Source organism: Lytechinus pictus, chromosome 7 (genome assembly GCF_037042905.1).
Source record: "Lytechinus pictus isolate F3 Inbred chromosome 7, Lp3.0, whole genome shotgun sequence".
Classification (NCBI taxonomy): domain Eukaryota; kingdom Metazoa; phylum Echinodermata; class Echinoidea; order Temnopleuroida; family Toxopneustidae; genus Lytechinus; species Lytechinus pictus.
In genome coordinates, this window is record NC_087251.1 from 2891313 (window position 1) to 2915870 (window position 24558).

General features: G+C 36.7%; 1 protein-coding gene across 1 annotated transcript in view; it reads left to right on the forward strand.

Moving 5' to 3' along the window:
* The first annotated feature begins 5357 nt into the window (after window positions 1-5357).
* Window positions 5358-24558, forward strand: part of LOC129265151 (uncharacterized) — a 41135-nt gene continuing 21934 nt past the window's right edge. Inside the window, exons 1-3 of the mRNA XM_054903148.2 lie at window positions 5358-6024; window positions 13908-14034; window positions 23419-23546. Coding sequence (XP_054759123.2) covers window positions 13960-14034; window positions 23419-23546 — 203 coding nt within the window. The 5' untranslated portion in view covers window positions 5358-6024; window positions 13908-13959. The remainder of the gene's footprint in view (window positions 6025-13907; window positions 14035-23418; window positions 23547-24558) is intronic.

The following is a 24558-nucleotide window of genomic DNA, read 5'->3' on the forward strand; positions in this document are numbered from 1 at the left end:
AGTTGCACATGTTTTAGTGTAAAAGCTCTGAATAACTACAATAACTGCATGTAATAAAAGAAGTTAGCATTTTGAGAGAATGCCATCTTGACTGGTAGCCAGCCATTTAAGAGAGTATAAATTTGTTTGAATCAATACCAAAATTTACACTGCTGTATAATCTTCACTTTAAAACAAAAATTCAACTATGCTATGAGCCTCAATATCAATAAAGTCTACCAAGTATATAAAAGCACATACTGAATGCAGGTGTTCCCAAACTTTTGGAGGGGAGTGTACATTAAATATTTTCAACTAATTGCTCGGTAGAAGCAATTTCAATTTGCGTTTATAAACAGAGACACTGGCAGAACAAGTTAAATCAATAGCGAATTCCAAAATTTGGGGAAAATATATGCAAGTGTATTCAGAGCAAAAGCGGTTCTTACAAGTGGTATATGAAGTGCAGATGCCTGCTTTAATTGTAACTGAACTTACATTAGCCCTAATGCATATTCGGGAGTGAACCACTTCATGACACGTCATGAGTAAGCCTAACTGTAAAGGCTTATTATAATCACTCGGGTCGCGTTCGCGTTCGAAATCACTCGGGTCGCGTTCGAAATCACTCGGGTTTTGGATTTTTGGCGATTTTTTTTATTTCGATGCAATTTTTTTTCTAACGGTGTCTTCAATGGGACAAACACGCTGGGAAAATAAAATGAAATTGAAATTCTAGTTTCGTTTTAAGCCGGCAAGTGCCTTAGATAAAATGCACTCGCCTACTGCTTAACATAACAAAGAAACAAATCAGCCATGTGGCTCAACTATCCTAGAATACATCCAGACTTCTACTGTTTTTATACGAGGACTCCGAGTCGGAACTTGCCATATCTGCCACATCGATATGACATCGTCATTCCCATGTGCGGACATGCATGCCTGCATGCAATGGCCCCAAGGCGGGACCCGGCCACGGTCGGACACGGCGTGCATCGGTAGCATGGAGCAAGGTAACGTGAGTCGAGCCGAGTTAGATCCCACGTTACAGTGCCAGTCAGTCCGCAGCTCGTCCGAAAGTATTTTATTCAGCGGTATGCATAGCCAGCCATCCGTGGTTTAATGCATATATACGTAATTAGACCAAAAGCTTCGGTCTCTGTAATGTTCGTTGTTCCGCTGAACTCCGTTAGCTCCACTCACCAATACAGAGACCGAAGTTCTAGCTCGATCTGTACAGGGACTCAATGGCCATATGTTTATGCATTAAGTTCCAATAAAACGGGGAAGTGAAGTTGCGCGACAGCCGAAGCAATTAGTTTCTGTTTTTTCCCCTTTTAAGTTTATTTTCCCTTTTTTGTGCATTTTAGGACAAAACGGAATAATAAAATTTATTTGATACAGTTCTTTTCGTCTGGGGGATTTTGCATTGTTAACCCCGTAATGATGGTTGCACCATAGCGAGCCGTCTGTGTACGAGGAGAAATAAAAATGTTTAAAAACTCGAAACAGACGGCTGCCAGCTGTCTAATACGTAATGAGCTTTGAGGACGATCTTTCCGATAGGCGTTTTAAAATTCTGCTCTTAATTATTGTCCATTTCTCATAAAATTTGTCTTATTTTATAGATAAAATGGCCATATCATGTTTTAAGTAACTGGAGACCTAAAAAATTCCCTTATTCTCGAAACATTGCATCAGGTGATGTGCTTAATTGATCTTTTTTGTGCTCGCGTGCCAAACGTATACGTTGAGCTGAACGGGGATCAGTCTTTCTCTCTCTCTCTCTCTCTCTCTCTGTCTCTCCTACCTTTCCGAAATTAAAACGGTCCCTCGATCGGACATAGTTATTTAGACGCAGGACAAATAATGCTCTGACAACCAAACTAACTTTTCGTCAGCATCAGTAAAAATGTGAATGGGCTTTTAAAAACTAATACTAAAACTGATCTAAAATTGATCTTAGATCGATTTTAAAATTGATTTTGGAAATCGATTTTAGATTAATTTTAAAATCGTAATTGTATGTCCTGTTCTAATTAACCGATTTTAAATTTTTTTACCACAATCGGCGCGATCACCTGCCAATCTTCGATCATGCCCCTTGAAGGAAAAATCGGATATAAAATATCGGCGTAGTTCTAGTTACAGTGCGTGATCGTTCAGAACATATTTCAAGATTTTTTTGAGGTGCTAGCTATTTAGAGGTCGCATTAATCAGGGAGAAAGACGCGGTATTATCTCTGACGATGTTTACGAGGATAGATATCTTCTCTTCAACCTCGTGGTGATAGCGGACGCCGCCGTGAACTTTTAAAGGTCGTATTACCGACGGACATCACTGCACTGCTCTCTTACCTCCTTTATGATGATAGACACTTCTCTTCAACCTCGTGGTGATAGCGGACCCCGCTACTTTTATATTTCTTCTTGGTTATCAAAATTAAGTTAATTTCTGACGATAGTAATAAATTGATTTGAAAACACTAGCTCCCCAAAGCATTTTAATAACATGTTCCGAATCATCGCGCTGATGCACCGATGCACGCCGTGTCCGACCGTGGCCGGGTCCCGCCTTGGGGCCATTGCATGCAGGCATGCATGTCCGCACATGGGAATGACGATGTCATATCGATGTGGCAGATATGGCAAGTTCCGACTCGGAGTCCTCGTATAAAAACAGTAGAAGTCTGGATGTATTCTAGGATAGATGAGCCACATTGCTGATTTGCTTGTTTGTTATGTTAAGCAGTAGGCGAGTGCATTTTATTTAAGGCACTTGCCGGCTTAAAACGAAACTAGAATTTCAATTTCATTTTATTTTCCCAGTGTGTTTGTCCTATTGAAGACACCGTTAGAAAAAAAATTGCATCGAAATAAAAAAAATTGCCAAAAATCCAAAACCCGAGTGATTTCGAACGCGACCCGAGTGATTTCGAACGCGAACGCGACCCGAGTGATTATAATAAGCCACTGTAAAAGACAAATATTCTACCGGCCGTTCCACAGAGAGCAAGACCTCTGAAAAACTGTTGTAAGACCATGAAACTTGCATGACCTTTCAAATGTCTTTCAACGATCTTTCAAAGGTCTTTCAATGAACTTTCAAAGATCTCTCAGGTCTTTCACGATTCCTGATGGATCTTTCAGTGGTCTTTGTGGTCTCCATGAAAAACTTTTCGAAACGGTTCAAGACAGTCTTTCAGAGGTGTTACAGGAAAATGTTGTGATGGTCTTTCAGTGGTCTCTCGATTAACTGTCAAAGTTTTTATTAGTCTGTCCATGATCTTTCGACAGTCTCTCAAGTTTTTTGCGGAGATCACTGTAAGACTTGTGAGAAATTGTTGAAAGATCCTGGGAAAGATCATCGAAAGATCATTGAAAGACCAGCAAAGTCCAAGGTAAGAATTCTGAAAGATCACTTGTCAGTTGCATAAAAAGTCTCTGAAAGACCATTGAAAGATCTCTATGGGACAAGACAAGATGTGCCAATCACCTTTTTTGAATTCCACAGAGATTACAAATTTCAGTGATCTTGGAGACTGCTGTAAGACCTTGCAAATTTTTGGTTATCTACAATATTTTAATTTCTCTTTCTTTTCTACAGATTTAACTTCAGGCATTTAGATCAAGAGCCAGAAAAGAACAACTTTTTGGGAGCTGCTATGCGGCAGCTAGCTCCCCCGATCCCCCATGCATTTATACGGACCCAATTAGCAGGCGCGTAGCCAGGGGGGGCGGTGGGGGCGGTCGCCCCCCCAAAAAAAAAACGTCCCCAAAAAGAAAAAAAGGAAGGGAAAAAAGAGAGGAGGAAAGGAAAAGGGAAGGGAGGAAAGGGAAGAAAGGTAGCTTTGTGTTTTTTTTCTTCTTTTTATTCTTTATTTTTTTTCTCAAAAGAGAAACTCCTTCACCCTTGCTCTAAATTTATATATGAATTTTGCTTCCGCGCTGCGCGCGGTTTAATGACAATACTGAAGTACTCCATTGTTTCCCAACCCTGTTTTTCCACCTCAGCTATATGTGTTTCTTGCCAGTTAAAGTTCAAATGTATACATTAGGGCATGGAATTAGAGTAAGGTTAGGCCGAAGTATATGAAGTCGGTTCGGCTCCGGGCGGGTAAAATCTTTATATCAATTTCTGCCGTCACCTCCATTAAGTCAACTTCTCCCGCTTTTCAGCTCATTTCTAAACATCCATAATTTGGGGGCAAACAGGTTCCTAATTTTAAAAGAGGAAGGTATAAAATTCGTGTCGTATTAAATAAAAAAGTACAATATTTTTTATCAAATTCTATTAAACTTCATGTCATTTCCCTGCACATTCATCTCCTGTCCTGTTTTGCGCCCTCAGTTTGAAATTTTGAATGACACTTAAATTTCTTTATAATTCAAAATGAAGCGCTTCAGGATAAGTCAAAGAAATTAGGCATCCTTTTTTATGTAATTTCAATAAATCACAGAAGTTTCAACTTTTTGCGCACTATTTTCCTTGTAATGAAGTTCAATAATCTTAGAAAATCAATTGAATTAGAGCCGATGGGGTATTATAGATATCTGCATATGATGAAACGTCCGCTCTTTGAAATTTCAGAGTTTCATTGCTCTGCGCGGGGAGGAATATCTTCCTCCCGGCATATACACTTCTTTTCCTCTGTTTTGCGACTTAAAGATATGCACTGTCGCTAAATTGTTTGTAATCAAATCTGATCTTTCCAAGGGAAGTATTCAATACATCATTGAGAATACATCATTGGGCATTTAAGAAATGCCCAATCCGAATCCTCATTTAGTCTTTTATTTTGGCGTTATAATAATCTTAATTTATAAACTGGCCCTTATGTGTTGTTCTTTTCTTTACAGTTTGTTCGTTTCAACTTACATTGTACACTATTTTACTCATGTTTGTTATATGTTTGTATTTTTGTTGTAGGGCCTCCAAGGACAACAGTATACCAATTACTGATGGAGCCACCCTACTAAAAAAAGACTTATAAATAAATAAATAAATAAAATAAATAAATACCCTTTTCTCGGGACCCTTTTCATGGCGGGGTTCTTATTATATTAATTTTCTCCATTGTATTCCTTTTTTGTGCGTTCACAATCACTTTTGAAAACAAGGTTCATGAAAACAAGGTTCAAAATCACAATATAGTCAACTGTATTGGAGCTGATATAGGTACTAGAGACAAGAGAGACGGCTCCTTTTCATTTTAATTGATAAAACACCAAAAGCTTCGCGCTTCGCAAGGGAGGGGGAAACTCCCCCTCCCTGCACCCACCCCCTAGGGAGCGCGCTTCGCGCGCTCTGTAAGTGTTGGCACGCTTCGCGTGCATTTACCGCCCCTAGGCCCTCCAAAATGAGATCCTGGCTACGCGGTTGCCAATTAGCGCGTTCCAGCATGCAGGGGTGCCGCTTTTTTGCAATGACCTTTTCCGACATTTTCCTATTTATGATTTGCTTTCTTGCCGATACCATAATTTGTCGAAGAAGTTTAATTTGAGCGAGTAAACAGTGGAGCCGCCCCAAAGCTGCATGCAGCGTATACCAAGCAAGCCTCGTACGACCAAACGCCCAGCGGCCAGCGCCATGCCACGTCCGCGGCCCACACTACTTACTATACTAGCAACACAGTTGGCCGGTCTTCGCGGATCGCGATCAGTAAAACCGGTTAACTTTGATGGGTGCTGACAAAGACTACCGAGCTGTCTACGTCTGTGGATGAATCTATCGTCAAATGCAACAAAACAAGTCATAACAGTGGGGATACATACAGGGACGATACCGGTACACAGAGAAAGAGAGAGAGTCTGACACCCTTTTTGTTCGGAAAAAAGGATTTGTGTGTGTTGCCTTAGCTTGGTCAGCGTATTTATTCTAAAAACTTTGTCTTGGATAATCTACCGGAGTACCGACATCATCTGTCATTTCAATGTCATCATGTCGGTTCAACTCACCTGGTTTCTCACTAACCACGCTCCGCAAGGTGTCTGACTCAGCTTCAGGCTTTCATCTCATCAAATACGATAAAGGCAAGGCACTCGGTAGGTCAGCTAACTTAGCAATAGCATGATTATTATTTATTGATGTAGATCTAGTTTGAACTTGAACATGTTGAACTTGATAAGTTAAGGGTTACTTTAAAGTTTAAAAAAATGAAGGGTTGATTGATTAGACTTTATAATTATAGTGATTGGGTTTGAAAGATTATTAAAAGACAGGAATGCATCCCATATCCATTAGAAATTAAAATAGGTCTAACTTTCTTTTCTGGGGATTTGTCTTGTCTTGGACTTGGGTTAAGTTAGCATTAGACAAATTATTTAGACTGAATAATCCGCTGTTAATAGTAGGATTTTTTTTCAGTCAGGACTACACTACAACTACAAGTCTACAGAGTCAGAAGACTCCATTATGGTGGCAGTTTGCGCGAGGCTTAACTACACTACTTACATGTAGACAGCTGGCAGCCGTCTGTTTCCAGGAGTTTTTTTAACATTTAAAATATTTTTAAAAATCCTCGTACACAGATGGCTCGCGATTGTGCAGCCGCCATTAGAGGGTTAACAATGCAAAATCCCCCTGACGGTGCTCATCGATCGTATTTTGTCTTTATTTCATGAAAATATATAAAAAGAACTGGTCCAAAATATTAAATAAAGCTTATTCCGTTTTGGCCTGAATTGGCTGAAATGCACCAAAACGGGAAAAAATAAACTTAAAAGGAAAAAACAGTGACTTCAGCTGTCGTGCAACTCCCACTTCCTAGGTTTATCCAAACTTTGTACATAAACATATGGCCATTGATTCCTTGTACAGATCGAGTTAAGAACTTCGGTCTCTGTAATTGGTGAGTGGAGACAACGGAGTTCAGCGGAACAACCAATATAACAGAGACCGAAGCTTTTGATGCGAGAGCAAAATGCGAGTAAAAAATGTGTGATATTCCAACCTGATAACTGGACATTCTAAGTATTTTTGTAACCATGAACAGGATGAGCACCTTACCAAACACTACTTTCATACTGACAGCCGAAGTGGAGTTACTCCGGAGACCCGAAGGAGTTACTCCATTTTGGAGGGCAGTATGAAAATTCAAGGATTATTTCGATTTTCGATCCAGATTCAAAGCAGAGTACTCAACCCACTTCAAGAAGAGGGTTACAAACAGAGTAAGTCCACACCGGAAGTGCGGTATCGCCTGTCTCGCGCGTAACTTCATTCATTTCTGCATGGGGGAGTTTTTGCGTGCCACACATACATGTATGGCGCGAACTCGCTTGGAAACCATGGAAATGACTGCGGATACACAGCTGCGGAGCTTGCCAGTGTAATGTCGGTCCGCAGTACAAGCGTATCAACTCAATCCAGAGTTACTCTGGAGTAACTCCACTTTGCCTTCAGTATGAAAACATCTTTATTGATGCGAGCATGAAGCATGAGCCAAAAAATTTGTAATTTTCTAACCCAGAATGTATTAAGTTTTATTTCAAACAGGATATTTTATTTTGAAAAAGGGCACATTTCATTTTGAAAAAAGGGCATTATCCATTTTGAATTTTTTTTTTCTCTCCTATGGGGATTTTTTTTTTGGCAAATCCCCCTGCCCCCCCCCCCCCCTGTTCTGCCGCTCCTTAAGGAAAGGGTCTAAAGTTAGGGTTGGTTGGTGATGGAGCTCTTCAATCTGTGTAGATTATCTGTGCCATGTAGATTCCAAATTCCAGATTTTCATAGATGTGGATAGATGTGATTATTCCTGTTTCAATGTCCTCTTCATTAGAGTTGTCTGACTTGTTCAGTAGCGAAGTGCAATAATCATGATTTAATGATCCACAATCATTTTGCATGTTTGTACTTCATTGTATGCAAACTTAGTTGAATAAAGAAGACAGTTTTGTGAATTTATATGATTTTAAGATTCAAGAACTGATGCTCATAAATGAAATACAATCTCAATTTTCTCCATCCTGGTAGGTGTTTCACAAAGCTATTCATAAGTTACAAGTGAATTTACGAGCAACTGGTGATCCTTTCTTAAGAAAATGAAAATTTGGTGTGTATCGTTTACCACAAGAAAGGAACACCAGTCGTTTTTGAAGTTGCTCATAACTTATGAACAGCTTTTATGTAACACCCACCAGGTACACTCTTGCAGCGCATTTGATGTCCTATGTTTTACTTGATGATGTACAAATGTATGTCATCTTTACATAGGCCTACAATGTATATGGTTACTTAAGGCCTATGCAAAACCAATAAAGGATATCACTCAATCATATTGTAATAATTCATATTAATTTTCAGGAAATGGAGACCACTCTAATGAGTATGAACATAAAGAGCATTGTGTATCTTGTAATAATATGGTATCGATATATTTTTGTTAGTTTTGGTTTCAGAATACAGTATGTCATCATGTGGGAGTATAACACTTATATTTCCTTGGCAGTCTTTTTATGTTACATTCAGCCTTGTGTTAAGTAGCTTTTACTCTACTGGTATCCTTCATGTACATCAATGACACTTTCTCTTTTTCTGTCATACTCATTTCTTCTTTGTGTTCTTTATCCCTATATGTATATCTCCCTGGTTCTTAATTATTTGTCACTGAGAGCCAGAAAATTGGGGGAAAAAAGAACTTGAGCCACTGACTGTACAAACAAAAATCAGTAGATTTTAATTACTCAAATGATTAGTGAGCATGCATATTATCAGCCAAAAGTTTTGAGAGATAGAACATGGCGCATTGGGCAAAATTCCTCTAAAGTTTTGACCTTTTTAAATGAAAATATCATTTTGTAATAGATTTTGACATGATTTTCAGAAATTGATGACACATTTCACCATTTTTGTCTTCCTTTCCTTTTCTCTGTTTCCTCCTTTTTTCTTAATAATAATGATAAAAATGACAATATTTGAAATTTATATAGCGCATAATAGTCAAAAGACTATGCACTTTACAGAATATATTAAGAATAGATGTAAATATGGAGGATGGTGCAGTTCTAAAACTGTAGAGAATTTCAGAGCACAGGGGCAGATAGGGAGAGGGCTCTTTGACCATATATATTTGTATTTGGGGAGGATCTTTTGAATGGTCCTATAAGCCCACAATCTACATGCCTGTGCAAATGATAAAACAGACAGTTGAGATTTTTTTATAGACAAGAACATTATCATGATGGTTCTATGGGAGTTTAACCAAAGTCAGAAAGAACTAATTCTAGTTTCTTGAAGATTCATTGGAGATAATCGGGTCAAACTGAAGAAGTTAAGCATCATGAAGGACTATAATTCAGTGTGATACAGGTTCTCAGAAGTATCAGTTAAAGTTCAGACATTACTTAAATGTGATTACTTATCCACTTGTGACTGTATCTTTGTGAAAAGGTTGCATTTACACAACCAGATCTATCATAATTTTGTTTGTAATCACTCTGGTTTATGTGAGAATTAATTCAAAATGATTTTCAGTATGTTTCAACTAAAAAAATAGGGTGAATTATCCTATCCAGGTTTGAATCCAAGACCTTGCATTGTATTTCTATAATGCCAAGTTTGTTCTACTGTATGACTTATAACAAATTAGATTTGATTTTGTGTCTTGAGCTTGATTGCAGAAGAGTATTGTGTGTGTGTGTGTCTATGATTGAGATTCTTGGTTGTGTTCAAGGGCACTTTTAGTCAAGAGGAAGTGATAGTCTTAAGTTAAAGGGAAGTCCTCCCTGGCTACAGAATGCTTTTAAAATTCTGAACATCAATTAGAGAATGTAATAATAATAATTCAGTTTAGAAAATATTGAAAATATCTTATCTACAGTACATGTATTTATAAGCATATCAATGAGGAAGACATAAAAAATAATGAAAAATATTGAAGAAAACACCAGTTTGAGAAATGGAACATTTTAATAAAGGAGATCGAACTCCATACTTGGCCTATAAATGCTATACAGAGATATGGGATACAAAATATCAAAAATGTTGCTGGTACTGTGTGAATTTCTAATAGGAATTGAAGTATGAACTGTTATCATCAACAGTTGTTTGATCATTCTGGCAATTTGGGAGGGGGGGGGGGAGAGTTGATGGGGGAGTAATCCCTACATATATATGTATACATGGCTGCGTTTATGCGACCTCAAGCCAGAATCATGATTTGAATCATGATTTGAATCATGATTCAAAACACAAACATGAATCACAATATCACAGAATCAGCGTTTAGACGACCTTCATTCCAATGCTGTTTCTCCTCAGATTCGGGCCAATCCAGTGCGCATCACTAGTGCGCAGTTTGACAGAGGAAGTTTTTCGCACGTGTTTCGGCTCTCGAAAATTCTTTTGCTTCCATCAGAATTCAGTCTATACCTCATTTTGTTTACTTCTATCATAAAGGGTCCATATGCTTCTATTCATCTTGTTAGTTTATCCAAAATGGTGTTCGGAAGTGAATTTCAGCGTAGATCCAATTTGATATTGATACTGTATACTCAACAACAACTGAGATCATTGTCTGTCCAGTTAATTCATTTACTAGAACTTGAAGTTGAAGACATGACCAAAAAATGAAAAGTAGTGGACGATGCGATGACCAACACAGAACTTGAACATGACAAGAAATGAATTCATAGTACATAGTCATGTACATACAATGAGCATATAGAGCGCCTTGAGCTTGGCAAGAGTCAAACCGAAAGTAGCCCGACACAACAGTGAGGTCATATAATCATGATTGTAATCACGATATCGTTTATTCGAACATTTTCGTACCTGATTCTGCAGAAACGTCTTTCCAAACGCCCCTTTTTTCGTGTTTCATGTTTGTGATTCTAATCATGATTATATTCAATTTCGACTAAACGCAATCGTGATTCTGCAGAATCATGATTTGAATCAAGATTCAAATCATGATTCTAGGGTAAAAAAGTGGCGGATAAACGCACCCTTAGGCTGCGTTTATGCGACCTCAAGCCAGAATCATGATTTGAATCATGATTTGAATCATGATTCAAAACACAAACATGAATCACGATATCACAGAATCAGCGTTTAGACGACCTTCATTCCAAAGCTGTTTCTCCTCAGATTCGGGCCAATCCAGTGCGCATCACTAGTGCGCAGTTTGACAGAGGAAGTTTTTCGCACGTGTTTCGGCTCTCGAAAAATATTTTGCTTCCAGAATTCAACCTAAGTTTACTTCTATCATATAGGGTCCATATGCTTCTATTCATCTTGTTAGTTAATCCAAAATGGTGTTCGGAAGTGAATTTCAGCGTAGATCCAATTTAATATTGACACTCTATACTCAACAACAACTGAGATCATTGTCTGTCCAGTTAATTCATTTACTAGAACTTGAAGTTGAAGACATGACCAAAAAATGAAAAGTAGTGGACGATGCGAAGACCAACACAGAATTTGAACATGACAAGAAATGCATGCAGAGTAATCATGTACATACAATGAGCATATAGAGAGCCTTGAGCTTGGCAAGAGTCAAACCGAAAGCCGTAGCCCGACACAGTGAGGTCATATAATCATGATTCAAATCACGATATCGTTTATTCGAACATTTTCGTACGTGATTCTGCAGAAACGTCTTTCCAAACGCCCCTTTTTTCGTGTTTCATGTTTGTGATTCTAATCATGATTATATTCAATTTCGACTAAACGCAATCGTGATTCTGCAGAATCATGATTTGAATCATGATTCGAATCATGATTATAGGGTAAAAAAGTGGCGGATAAACGCACCCCATGTATGTCAGCTTACACTGTAACATGGTAATTACTGTGCACACCTGTTAGTTTAGTTGGGGCTTCGTCCATGTGATGAAAAACACTACACTACTTTGATCTTCAGTTGAAAGTTAATTTGAGCAGCATCATCAATTTTGACATGGTGGATATTGCATCCATGCTCTGCAGGCTGAGAATGAGGTTTTTGATCACCAAGAACTTAGAAATATATATTTAAATGTCTTTCATTATTTGAAGTAAGTATCAAATAAAAAATGAGTAGGCTTGACCAGAAAACCCAAGGGAAAGCTTGAGAGGTAATAGTATGGTTATACATGTAGATGCTCATCATACTATCAGGATGATGAAGATCTTGAAAAGAGGAATAAGAAGAGGAAAAGACAAGGAATTATAGAGTGGAAAAGAAGTAAAGGAAGAAGATATCGATTTCAACTGGGAATAAGGAAGGGAGAAATAATAATCATTTAAATTTTTAATCACTCTGTCATACATGCAATATTCTTCGATGTATTTTCTCCAAACCTAATGTTTTTCCTTGTATTATTGCATTATCAAAAGTTTCAAAACCTAGTGTCCGCCATGGTGAGGTATCCCTTTAAATCATTGTGTTGACATACACTACATACTGCCTTTCTTTGTATGAGAAAATTTGAGTCTATTTGCTCTTGACATTATAATGCATCATGTGACTGAATCATACATGTTTCTTGTCTGCACAGCTAGGGTAACTAGTATGCTTTTCACACTGTACTTTTTTTCCCTAACCCCGGGAAATTGGTGGGGCTAAGGTGGGGCCTTAGCCCCACCAATTTTTTTAGCCCCACCAATTTCCCGGGGTTAAGCTTAGCCCACTTTGTTTTCACACTATGTTTTAGCAAAGTGGGCTAGCACAGTAAATAGTACGGTACTATCTGGCCCTGCAAAAAAGCAGGGTTAGCCGGCTTATTGTGGTGCTAGCACCATAATTGCGGTGCTAAGAGATGCAGTGTGAAACGAAACTGGGCTAAGGAAAAGTGGGGCTAAGCAATAGCCAATCACAGAAGTTGAAATTGCACGTTAATCACGCTCTGTATGGTAAAATCATCAATATTCATGAGCTGTGGGATAGTCCGGGGTTAAGGCGTTCACCCCGGCTAAGCTAAGCAGATAGTATGGGGTTAAGAAAGACAGTGTGATTCCAAAAAAAGATAGTATGGGGTTAAGGATAGTCTGGGGTCAAGGATAGTATGGGGTTAAGGATAGTCCGGGGTAAAGGATAGTATGGGGTTAAGGAAATGCAATGTGAAAAGCATAATCTGATGCATAGCATGGTACAAACAATGGGGAAAATTGTGTCAAATTCCTTATTTTCATATACCCTATATATAAATTATTACCATTTTACATACCAACAGCTATGCCATTTTGGAAGCCATCTTTAGATATTTGGATATAAAAGACATGACTATGACTAGTCGACTACTACATGTAGGATCCTTGTTACTTGTCCCGCAGTATTATTTTCCCTTAGTTAAAAATCATTCAACATAAACCAATTCAAAATATCTAATATCTAAAGTAGGTTATAAGTGATGTGCGAAAGTTTTTCTTTTTAGATTATGGCAGTCATTTTGGATGCCACCTTGGATTTTCAGGTATCCTTGCATACTCTTGTTTACTCTAATCTGTCTCAGCAGATTTTTGACCCTCTAAACCATGGGAGGCACTGAAATTGAATCTCAAGGGTGGATTGTAAATGAATTTTGGCCTTGTTGGATGCCATCTTGAAAATCACCACTTTCCCAGCCACAGATTTCTTAGATTTTAAAGAGTGTCTGGGTCCTTGTGTTGGAGGGGGCATGTTGTTGGAGTCTACTGGCAACAGTGGCAAGTTAAAGAAATTCAGGAAGATTGCAATGTCTTATTGCTGAGAATATTCAAATCATATACCTCACCTTTTTTGTCAGAAATGGGGAATTTGATATTTGCAACATGACCAAATGTTCAAATCAATTACATATCAGCCTATTTTAGGCCTATAATGTAATTGTTTGAACATTTGATCACATTGCAAATTTTATACTTTTTATATTGTATACCATCTATGAGTCTGTTACCTATGGGTGTTATGTAGCTTGTTGACAGATGTGTTTTTAATACTTTCTTTGTTTTATTTTTCTTGTAGGGATTTGATACCATTTGGATGACTTAACAAGGAGTTTCAGTTGGGAGTTCCAATGACATTTATTGGAAAGATGGATTCCTTTCAACAGGATAGTGAGAAACGTGCCAAGAGATCAAGCTATTTTGAGGTAATAAATTCAGTTTCTGTAGAGGCTGTCTTGTTTCATTTCTTCCATATCAATATCTCAATACCGTTAAAATCAAGGCTCTGACTCTCATAATCCATTTTAATATACATGTATACATCAGCTTTCCACAAATGGCAGCAATTGTTGGAGTACGAATGTATTCATTATGCTATTAACAGGAGTCAGTGAATATTTATTTATGGTAAGCAAACTCTTTTTACGTATAGCATGATACAGCAAATTTTGGAGCGTTTTTTGCCGATGAACATATTATGGCTCACGATGGTCTTGTTAACAACTGGTGATTCAGGTATAATTCCTCTTGGTTCCCCTATTTTTTTCTAATTAAGAGTTAAAAAAAATGTGTGTGGATATGATGTATTGACCAGAAAGTAAAGTACTGACTGATTCAGAGTTCTTGAATGGTGGAGAGTGAGGTATACAACCACAGGTTTTTTTCTTAAATCACTTCTTAACATAATTTTATTGAAATTAACTTATCGTTTGTGATGCAATGCAGTTCTTGTATAGCGCATATCACATTATATAACATCCTTATGAGCTTCCAAACGTCTTGGATATTATTACCCTAGCTGTAGCTATGCAGCCTTTTACAGCGCGGTGGCATTTCAAGGAATAAATTCCTGCCAGGTACCCATTTACCTCACCTGGGTTGAGAGCAGTACAATGTGGATGAATTTCTTGCTGAAGGAAATTATGCTATGGCTGGGATTCAAACACATTGACCCTCTATTTTAAAGTCAGAAAACTAATCTATTAGACCACAATACTCCACATACCTGATTCATGAATCAGGTATAATATGACGATGTCATCAAGGGCTTTAGGTCACATGACAGTCCAGACCAATATAGGAATATACCAACACATAAATGGCTAGTTTGTAACTTCGCGAAGTTTCAGGCTTGAAAATGAAAGTCAGAAATTTATTTTTTTCTATTTTTTGTTTATTTGTTTGGACCTTACACTGACTCTTATCCAGAGGATGAGAGCAAGGTTTCTTCAATAGGCTCTGTCAAATGGGGGGGGGGGGGGGGGGGGATGGCGAACCCGAGCACGGCCAGGTCTGTCACTGGATGTGTGCATAAACTCTGTAAAATGTTTCTCCCCTTTTCCTTCATTACTCTCTTCTCTCATCTTTCTCTTCATACATGTGTCTCCCTCTATCCTTTCTATCTGTCTTTATTACCCCCGGGGGGGGGGGGGGGGCACTCAGTATATAATGCATAGTGGGTATGTGCCGCGGAGGGGACCCCCATTTTTACACTCAAATTTCCGTTCCAAGGCATATCATTTTTGTCTTATTGAGAAAAAGAACAAAGAAAGCCGCTCCAAAGCATACATGTAGCATTTTCTTCTTATCGAGAAAAAAGAACAAAGAAATCCGCTCCAAAGCTTCGCATATACGACGTTCCAGCCGTATTGATCTGCTGCAATGAGCCGCAATTTTGGTGAAAAGCGGCCGCAGAGCGCTGTCCGACCATCGCATCTGCGCTAGTGCACCCGGCGCCCGTGCCAGCTGCATGCACGTATGCCCGTTCCATAGGGATGAATACGCAATCACACGCAGGCGACCCGTTCCAAGGACCCCCGTTTTCACAAACATTTGTCTTTCCGAAGTCCGTTCTGAGGACCCTCCTTTTTACAATAAGCCCGCTCCAAGGCCCCCGTTTTTTGTCTCGCCCGCGGCACATACCCACTACTTTTTTGGTCGAGTGCCCCCCCCCCCCCCCCCCCCCGGGTTATTACCCTTCTCTCTGGTTCTCTTTCTTACTCTCTTTCCCACTCTCTTTTGCATGACTACACTTTGCACTTTAACTTTGAATTCATTTGTTTCCTATGCTTTCTGCTTGGTGTACTGTGTTTCTATGATGCTTTATAGATTCACTGAATTTAATATTTCCTGATGAAGCCTTGTGGACTCATTTATTCATATTCAGACTCATTTATTGGTCCACATTAAAAAACTTAGAAATTTGTCTTCCACTGGCAGTACATTATAATATGAAATACATATTGATGTATAATTTTACAAATATTTAACATTGAAGGAATATAAATGAACATGTATTGCAATACAATAAAAAGGAATTAGCAATTAGGCCTACTCATACGACAGAATGAATAACTGGTGGAGATAGATAACCAAGGAAAAAGGATGGAAGAGACCATGTAAAAGCAAAAAGAAAGAAGTCAACTGGATAGAAAAATTGAGACAGAGAGTGGCAAATAAAGAAAGGGAAGAAAGAAAAGGGAGAAAGGGCAAAAGAGGGGAGAAGGGAGAAGGGAAAAAATACAACATGGAGAGAAGATACACAGCTGCACTTAAAGTAATTGGGCAATTCCACAGGTTGATGGACATGAGCTTAAAAATTCAAATTCAATATTTTCTTGAATTTTTTAATACTTTAAGTCCTTCATGCTTGATAGTTTCAGGAACAAGAAATAAAAAGTTTATTTTCATATGGGCATTTTCACGGTAACTGACATTACACGGCACAATGTTTCCACACCTTTCATTGTGTGTATCTCTAAAACAACAAATGATGGGAGTTTGCTTTTGATAGAGTTAATAAAGTGAACCTTGCTGTATACTCTGATACTAAGTTTTTCTATGTAACCACATTTTTTTACGCATCAGCAAGCAAAAATGTGTCGGTAACTGACATTACGAAAAAGGACATGCAATTTTAGGGTGTTCATTAAAATTGGAATATCTCATGTCCCTGAGTAGATAGAGTAATAATTTGAATATGTAAATATACCTCCGTTACTAGGTTAAGATGTGTCAAAATATTAAACAATTTGTTTTTGTCTTTTGGGGGCTATGATAATTTTTCCGCAACCATGCTGGTAACTGACATTACGGTAACTGACATTACACTTAATTTGCCATAGAGATAACACATGGAAGTCAAATGTGTGGAATCATTGCATTGTATCTTCTGTGCAGGGCTTCACATGAAAGTGAGCTTGGTGTGGAAGTATACTCGAGTTTCTAGGAACATTTCAATGAAATTTTTTTTTTTTTTTCTTAATTCCTTTCTTTGATTTGAACATTTTTATCATTACTTGTCGGTAACTGACAATACACATTAACACTTACCAGTGCTATATGATTTTCAAAGGCATAATTTTCTTCGTACTTATATGTGAGGCTTTTTAAAATCATAAAAGTTTCATAATACTTCACATTTTGAATTATCAAAAGATAAGAAATGTATGTTTTACTTACTCGGGGGGGGGGGGGGTCATAGCAGCTACATGTTTTCCTTTAGTAATTTAATATTGCATTGACTGTACACATGGATTTTTCTGACTATACACCCATAATATATTCATCAGTTTTATATTGAATTTTTAAACCTTTTCCTTCTCCAACCTCCCCCTCCCCTCAAAAATGGCAAAATGAATAAGGGTCTCCTCCCCTAGGCTACACGTACCCCTCCCCCGAATCTCATGCAGCCATGTAGTTTTATTGATTTCTATTCTGGTCAGTGCAAGCAATGCTTGTTCATATCTGTCAGATTTCTATTCTCTTCATAATTTGTTTAATCATTTTCTTTGCTAATTTCTTTTTTAAGCTGTCAACAAAAAATAAACTCCAGCTTCTAAACTGAAACTGAACTATTTGTAAATTAGAAGAAAAAAACACAGTTTTAGTAGATCCATGCAACATTGATCAGAACTGTCAAATTTCACTTTTCATCTATACTTGTATATAATTGTATCACACATCCACACTACTAACAGGCATAAAAACCAGGGGTGGTATTCTGAGATCCATTTTATCTCAGATAAAATAAAACATTTTATCTCCGTTAAAATCAGTGAGATAAAATACCCTTAAAATCTCTCCGAATTGCTATTCTGAGAACAATTTTATCTTCATTTTATCTCTGTATAAGACACACCTATTTTTTAATCAATATCCAATTAGAAATGCGCTTTTATAACTCTCTCATTTCACTCAACCAATGGAAATCCATTCCGCTAGGAGGTGTGGCGAAGGAGTGAGATTGCGTCAAATTTGTTGACTTCAATACCCTTGCACTATACGCTTGCGCATCTTTACAGAGATTTCTTTTTAACAAAAATGGCAATACTCTCATCTTTTTTTCGAAGTCTATATCGCATCTTTTCAAGCATCATTTCAAAGCGCAAGCACATCACCCGCGTTGCAATGGCCAGATACGCGATGGGTATGTCTACGCAGCCACTGCTCTGTTGCGTGTCATCATAAATACGCAAGATAAAATTTTGGATTTTATCTGAGAGATAAAATGTCATCTCAGAATACCAATTTCATTTTAAGAGATAAAATAAAATATTTTAAAGATAAAATGACCTCAGAATACCGCCCCAGGAATTTACTTTTAGCGAGGCAATGCTCAAAAGAATCCTAGAAACTAAAAAAGGGACCCTGGAAATCCCCTTCATCACAATGTTAAGCTTAAAAAAATATTGCAGATTTAGGCAATACAATAGCAAGCTCCTTCTAGTGTGACTTGACTTGAATAACAAGTATACAATACTTCTTCACCATAAAATTGACCACATATTTGCATTTCAATATTGGTAACCAACGTTTTATCATGGTAACTGACATTACATCTCGGTAACTGACATTACATTTTCCACTTGGTAACTGACATTACATATATTCAATGGTACCCTATGGCTTCATTGTTAATTGGTAATCTTTAATTTTGGTGTAGAAGGGAGGGGTGTTACCTAGAGAGGAAATCTACCAAGTTTCATATAATTTATCCTCTTTTCCAAGAAAAGAGAAAAAAAAGTTCATGTTTTCGGTAACTGACATTACATACCATATCACATATTTCATCAATGTTTTTTTATCAGATGAATGAATTACTGGTGTTTCTTTCTGTGGGATTTTAAAAAGTGTTATAATAGCAAGCTAAATCACAGGCGAAAACATCATGATCAAACCTGTTCTTTAAAAATCTGTCAAAACAAATTATGTATCAATATACTATTTTCAGCACTAATTTGTATCCATACTTTGGCAGCCATTTTGAAATAAAAAATGGCTGCCAGAGTCGGAAAAAAATTTTGTCTCAGAAACTTCAGGTCTTGTATTATTAAAAAACATAAAGCATTTGACATGAATATCAACTTGATTTTTTTGCCTCTGTGTCCATCTGTGGTGAAAATGCCCCTATGTATACTTTGGAAAAAAATGGTCAAAAGTTGTGTCTTCCATTCTGTACCAAAATACAAGAAAAATAGTGAAAAATGAAATATGCCTTATTACCATTTTGTTATTGCAACAACATACCACTTTATATATTTCTGAAGTTTAGAAGAGTCAAATTACCTAAAATACACAACAGCTTTTCAAGTAAATTTGTAGTACTCATTAAAAAATGAATATTGCAACTTGCTCAGGTGATGTAACGTGAGTAACCGAAAAAACTGACTTTGTTTTCTGAGAGAAAAATTCTTCACAGTTAATTGGTGGGATTTTAAATTCTCTTCCTTCAAACAATCTTTGACACAGTGATGACTAACAAAATCATTAAAAAGTACAATTTTTTATAAAAATGATGAAGAAAAACTGTAACGTGAGTAACTTTGTAACGTGAGTAACCATCATGTAATGTGAGTAACCTGTAAAAATTATGCAGTTAGGTAACATTTTCTGTGGGATGTCAAGTTTTCATGATCTTCATTTACTTACTTTGTCTGATTTAAATAGGTTTAACATCGCAATATTTATGTATCTTTGTTCTAAATCACTTATTCCTGATTCCATTATGTCTAAATTTTGCCTTAATTTTTCGATTCATCAACACAATACCCGCAGTCTATTTAATTATCATTTACCACGAGTACGTACCTCAGTTTCTCATAACTCAATTTATTTTCAAGGACCTATTCTTTGGAATAATTTACCACATTCTATTAAAACATGCCGAACCCTCAATTCTTTCAAACGTTATTATAAATTACATCTTTTGAGTTTGTATTCTTAATTTGCTTGTATAACTACGCTATATATTTTGAATGTATGTGTTAATATATGTTTTCATTTATGTTATCTTTTTTTTTTAATATTTATTGATTTTGTCTTATAGTTGTTGGGTCAACGCTCAATAAGGCTATCTGCTCTTTTTTGTTGGCCCCTCATTCTCATAAATATGTTTTTTGTATGTTGTCACAATGTTTTACTTATGTACCTTATGTATGTTGTTCATGTTTTTATTGAGAGTGTAAATAAATTGAATTGAATTGAATTGAAGTCTCATGGTGAGTTGTGAAGTTATTTTTGATTAATTAAAAGCAAAATGAGGGTACACCTCTTTGATGTGACTCTTTGTTCATCAAAATATCAGTGGTCATACAATCACTCAAAAAATTGAATATTAGTAGAAGTATTCACAATGCGAGAGTGCATTAGTAAGACTTGGTTTCAATTAACCAAACTTTAAAGAGTGTTCGAACAACACATTGAATGTCCTTACCTGTAACCCTATCTAGGCTGGGGTATTTTGGGAGTTAATATGGCCCAAGGGGGGGGGGGCCTCCTAGGCCCCCCTTGAGATCTCGGCCTTTGGCCGCCCGATCACGCCGAAAATTTGCACGCAGGTTGTCTTGGACATAATCTACAATAATATCAGTAATTTATTTCATGCAAATTGGTATTAAGCAATTATGCTAATTTATGCATAATTAGTAAGCAAAATCATACTTTTCCCTCTTACTCCCTAATAAAGCTCCAATTTTTTGTATAAAATCTCTTTTTGATGTTCCTAGCAATGAATTTTACACACATTATTGAATTTTTAATGACATTTGTGTTAACCATACATGGACAAAATGTAATGTGAGTAACTGTAACGTGAGTAACCATATTATCTGCACCCCAAGTAAAAACCATGTGTTCTTTATTTTTTTTAATTATGTACAAAGTTTGTCTCCCTAATATACTTCTTTGAAATGGATATAATCAACTTTCATAAAAGCCTTGTATGAGGAGACTTTTCACTTATGTCGACTTTTCATTTTATGCATGTCCAAATCATGTAACGTGAGTAACCGACACATTCCAAAGATTTGCCAGGAGCATAATAAAATTTCCCAAGTTTTGTTTTTATACAGAGGATAGTCAGACTGTGTACTTTGTTGTGTTAAAGAGATGTTTGGTTCCTATCAATAATAATGGAGTTACAGCTCCAAGTTAGTATGAGTCAAGGTGTCTCCAAATGTAACGTGAGTAACCGTGGAATAGCCCAATTGCATTTAAAAATCAGCTTTGTGTTGCGTGAATGGAAATGACAGAGGCAAGAATATTGTTTTATTCTTGTCTCATATACTCTTGTCTTTTTAATTTTGTGCTTTGATTATTTCACCTGCAACTGACATTAGACCAATATTATTATTTTTTTTTATTTATATACATGTATATAATTATATATTTATTTATAGATGTATGTGTTCATTCACTTATGAAGTTCATGATGAGTTGAGTAATATATACCGGAAGGAAATGGATGTGTACACCCATTGAGAGGTGCTGGATATGGCCTTTAAACGTTTGATACCAGATCAACTTCCACTCTCTGGTATTTCTTACTCATAACTGAACCTCCCTCAGACTGGATGGAGTGATAGTGCTACCATGGCATGGTTTACAGCTACCAGTATTCAATAGTGTTTCCCTGCATGCTAGATGGCTGGAGCTAAAAAAAGGAAAGCCAATGATTTGCATTGAGTGATTCTGTACATTTGTATTCTATCATGGATCGTAATGATATCTTTTGATGATGTGAGCCTTGTGTTTATAATGGTTTTCTACTTGAAACCATGGACCTACTACGTTGAAACAAAGGATTGTGGTTTATTTTTACTTTGTACTTCAGTAGAACACATTGAGTTGATGTGCTTTTCACCTTTCCCTATCCTGCTGAACTTTTGTCTTGAAATATAACATCAAAGAAAACAATGAGGACACAAGCTTATTTTTCCAGCAAATGCCATAATTTCAACAGCCTGAAATTGAATTTTGGGGCCAAGGAATTAAAAAAATATATATATAGTTGCTTTATAGTGGATGACCATCCTGTTTCTTCATGAAGACTGATCAATGTTTCATTGAATTAATGACATTCTAGACATTTAATGAGACCCTTTTTGATAAGCAGTAATATTCTGCACATTGGAACAATGCTATAAGCGTTATACAGACATCCAGTCATTGGATTCCGACTTGCCCACATACAATGTATGCAGAATCTGTGATTCTCTGATTTTGGATTATAATATACACTATACAATCTATTTTCACAATGTCTGTGACAAGAAAGATGAGGAATTCAAACCTTGGACCTGGCTTCTCCAAGTGGCCTAGTGATAACCGCTGTTTTAAGATACAGTTGCAATCTATTGAAGATGTATGTTTGTTATGTTATGTTTATTGACTTGAATTTCCATACATGTATACTCATTTGTAAACTCCATGATGGGTAAAGGATTATTACCAAACCACAATTCTTAATCTTTTATTTTTCTGTTTTTTTGGTAACCAATCAGTGTGACCTTCCTTTTAGTAGGGTTGTAATCTTTGTCTAATTGCAACAAGGAGTAAAGAGTTTCCCCATAAAAATCATTTAAACTAAAGATGCCGAAATTCCTTGACAAGTGAAAACAAAAGGTGACACATTCACAAAGACACATAGCACTTTCAAAATTGATCTGACAAGCAAAAGAAAAAGGGCTATCAAATATTGCAACCACTGGATGATGAAAGTATTTAGCATTGGATGATTTATTACTTACTGAGAGGTTGAAAAAAAGACATTTGCTACATGTACATGTATGCTGTCGAGCAACTAACAGTGTCTCTCAGAAAAATGAAACCAAGAATTGTTGATGTTTTACTTTTAGAATAACTTAATCACAAATATGATCAATAGATTATATACATGTATCATTGTAAAAAAAATATTTTCATATGACACATTATTCCTGCTAATGAGTGAATTAAAAACAATTTAAAGAAAGGATACATCTTTAGTGGATGGTATCTGAATCTGAAAAACAGAATTACATATCTTAAAAATTTCAATATGTACTCCTTAATATGATACCTCGATCAAAGAAAATAACAAAGGAATAAGAAAGATCTGTTTCATTGAAATAATACTTTCATACCCATAATATCATTAAACAAATGTGCATTTACATTTTTTCACTGCTTGCCTACCATAGCAATGGCATGGTTAACAAAGGACATTGCTGATCATCAACAAAACAGAATGGTGAGTAAAAATGACAGCCATCCTGTAACTTTGTTTGTCATAGCTTAGAATCCATCTTTTTTTTCTCTCTTTCTTTCAGATGTTATCTAGTATCTCTAGTGAATTGGATTTAATGTTGAATGATCTGAAAAAGAATGAGTCTTTTGATCCTACATCTCCAAGATCACCGCGTACTGTTTCTTATGTGGCATCTGAAACAAAAGACAGGTAAGAAGGATTTCATTGAAAAAATATTGATTCTTTAAGTCCTAAGAAGGGGCAAAGGTTACAATGTATACAAGATAAAAATCAATTATACAATAGTTAAGTGACTAGTTAAAATATTAATGATATAGATAAATTAGGAGAGTGGTTAGGATAGTTAAAAACTTAAAATAGAATCCAACCCTAGTGGAAAGTTGTTCTAATTTACAAAATAGAAGGAAACTCAAAGAAGCATGTCCGCGGGTGAAAGTTTTAACAATTAAAGTTGTGAGTTCTAAAAGTTGTATGAAGCAATAAACTCTGGGGACTTTGAAGTAGTCACATATTATTGTGAAGAGTAGGTACAACTTACTCTGCAGGCACAGACCTTTGGTCTTTGCAGACTGCTGTGGCCGCTGACACATACAGAGGCCTATAGCTCAAAAGAGGTTTTTAATTGTACCATCGTACAAAACCATGGTTTATGCAGATTTAATGTAATATTGCATTAGGCGCCTTTTTCCATAAGCACACATTGGACTTTTCTTAATGTATGCAATCAAATAAGTGTAATTGTGGGGGGGGGGGGTGGGGGGCACATTCATTGACGAGTGGATACCATGTGTGACCAATAAAACATGTAAAAAGGATCTCTTTTTCAAGATAGGGCATGTTACACACTTGTACGTAACGTAATAAGAGTGTAAAAAATAATGAAAAAAGTATATATTTAACTAGGAAAACTGTGTTTACGGTCCAATTTGCAAGGGTATAAAAAGACTAAAATACTTTATAAAGGATGTACTTTTTGCCCCAACATTACCTGTTTAGGGTCTGATTTGAGGGAGGTGTGTGGGGTGGTACTAAACACAATGAAAGTAAAGGTAAAGCCGACGTCCATAACATAACAAGATATCGTTGTACTTGTTAAAGTACCCGTTCCACTATCACGATCTGAAACCTTGATCTATCCCGATTATTAGATCGGCGGAGAGCGGGATAGGAATCAGTTGAAATCTGTAGCAGCGTAATACAG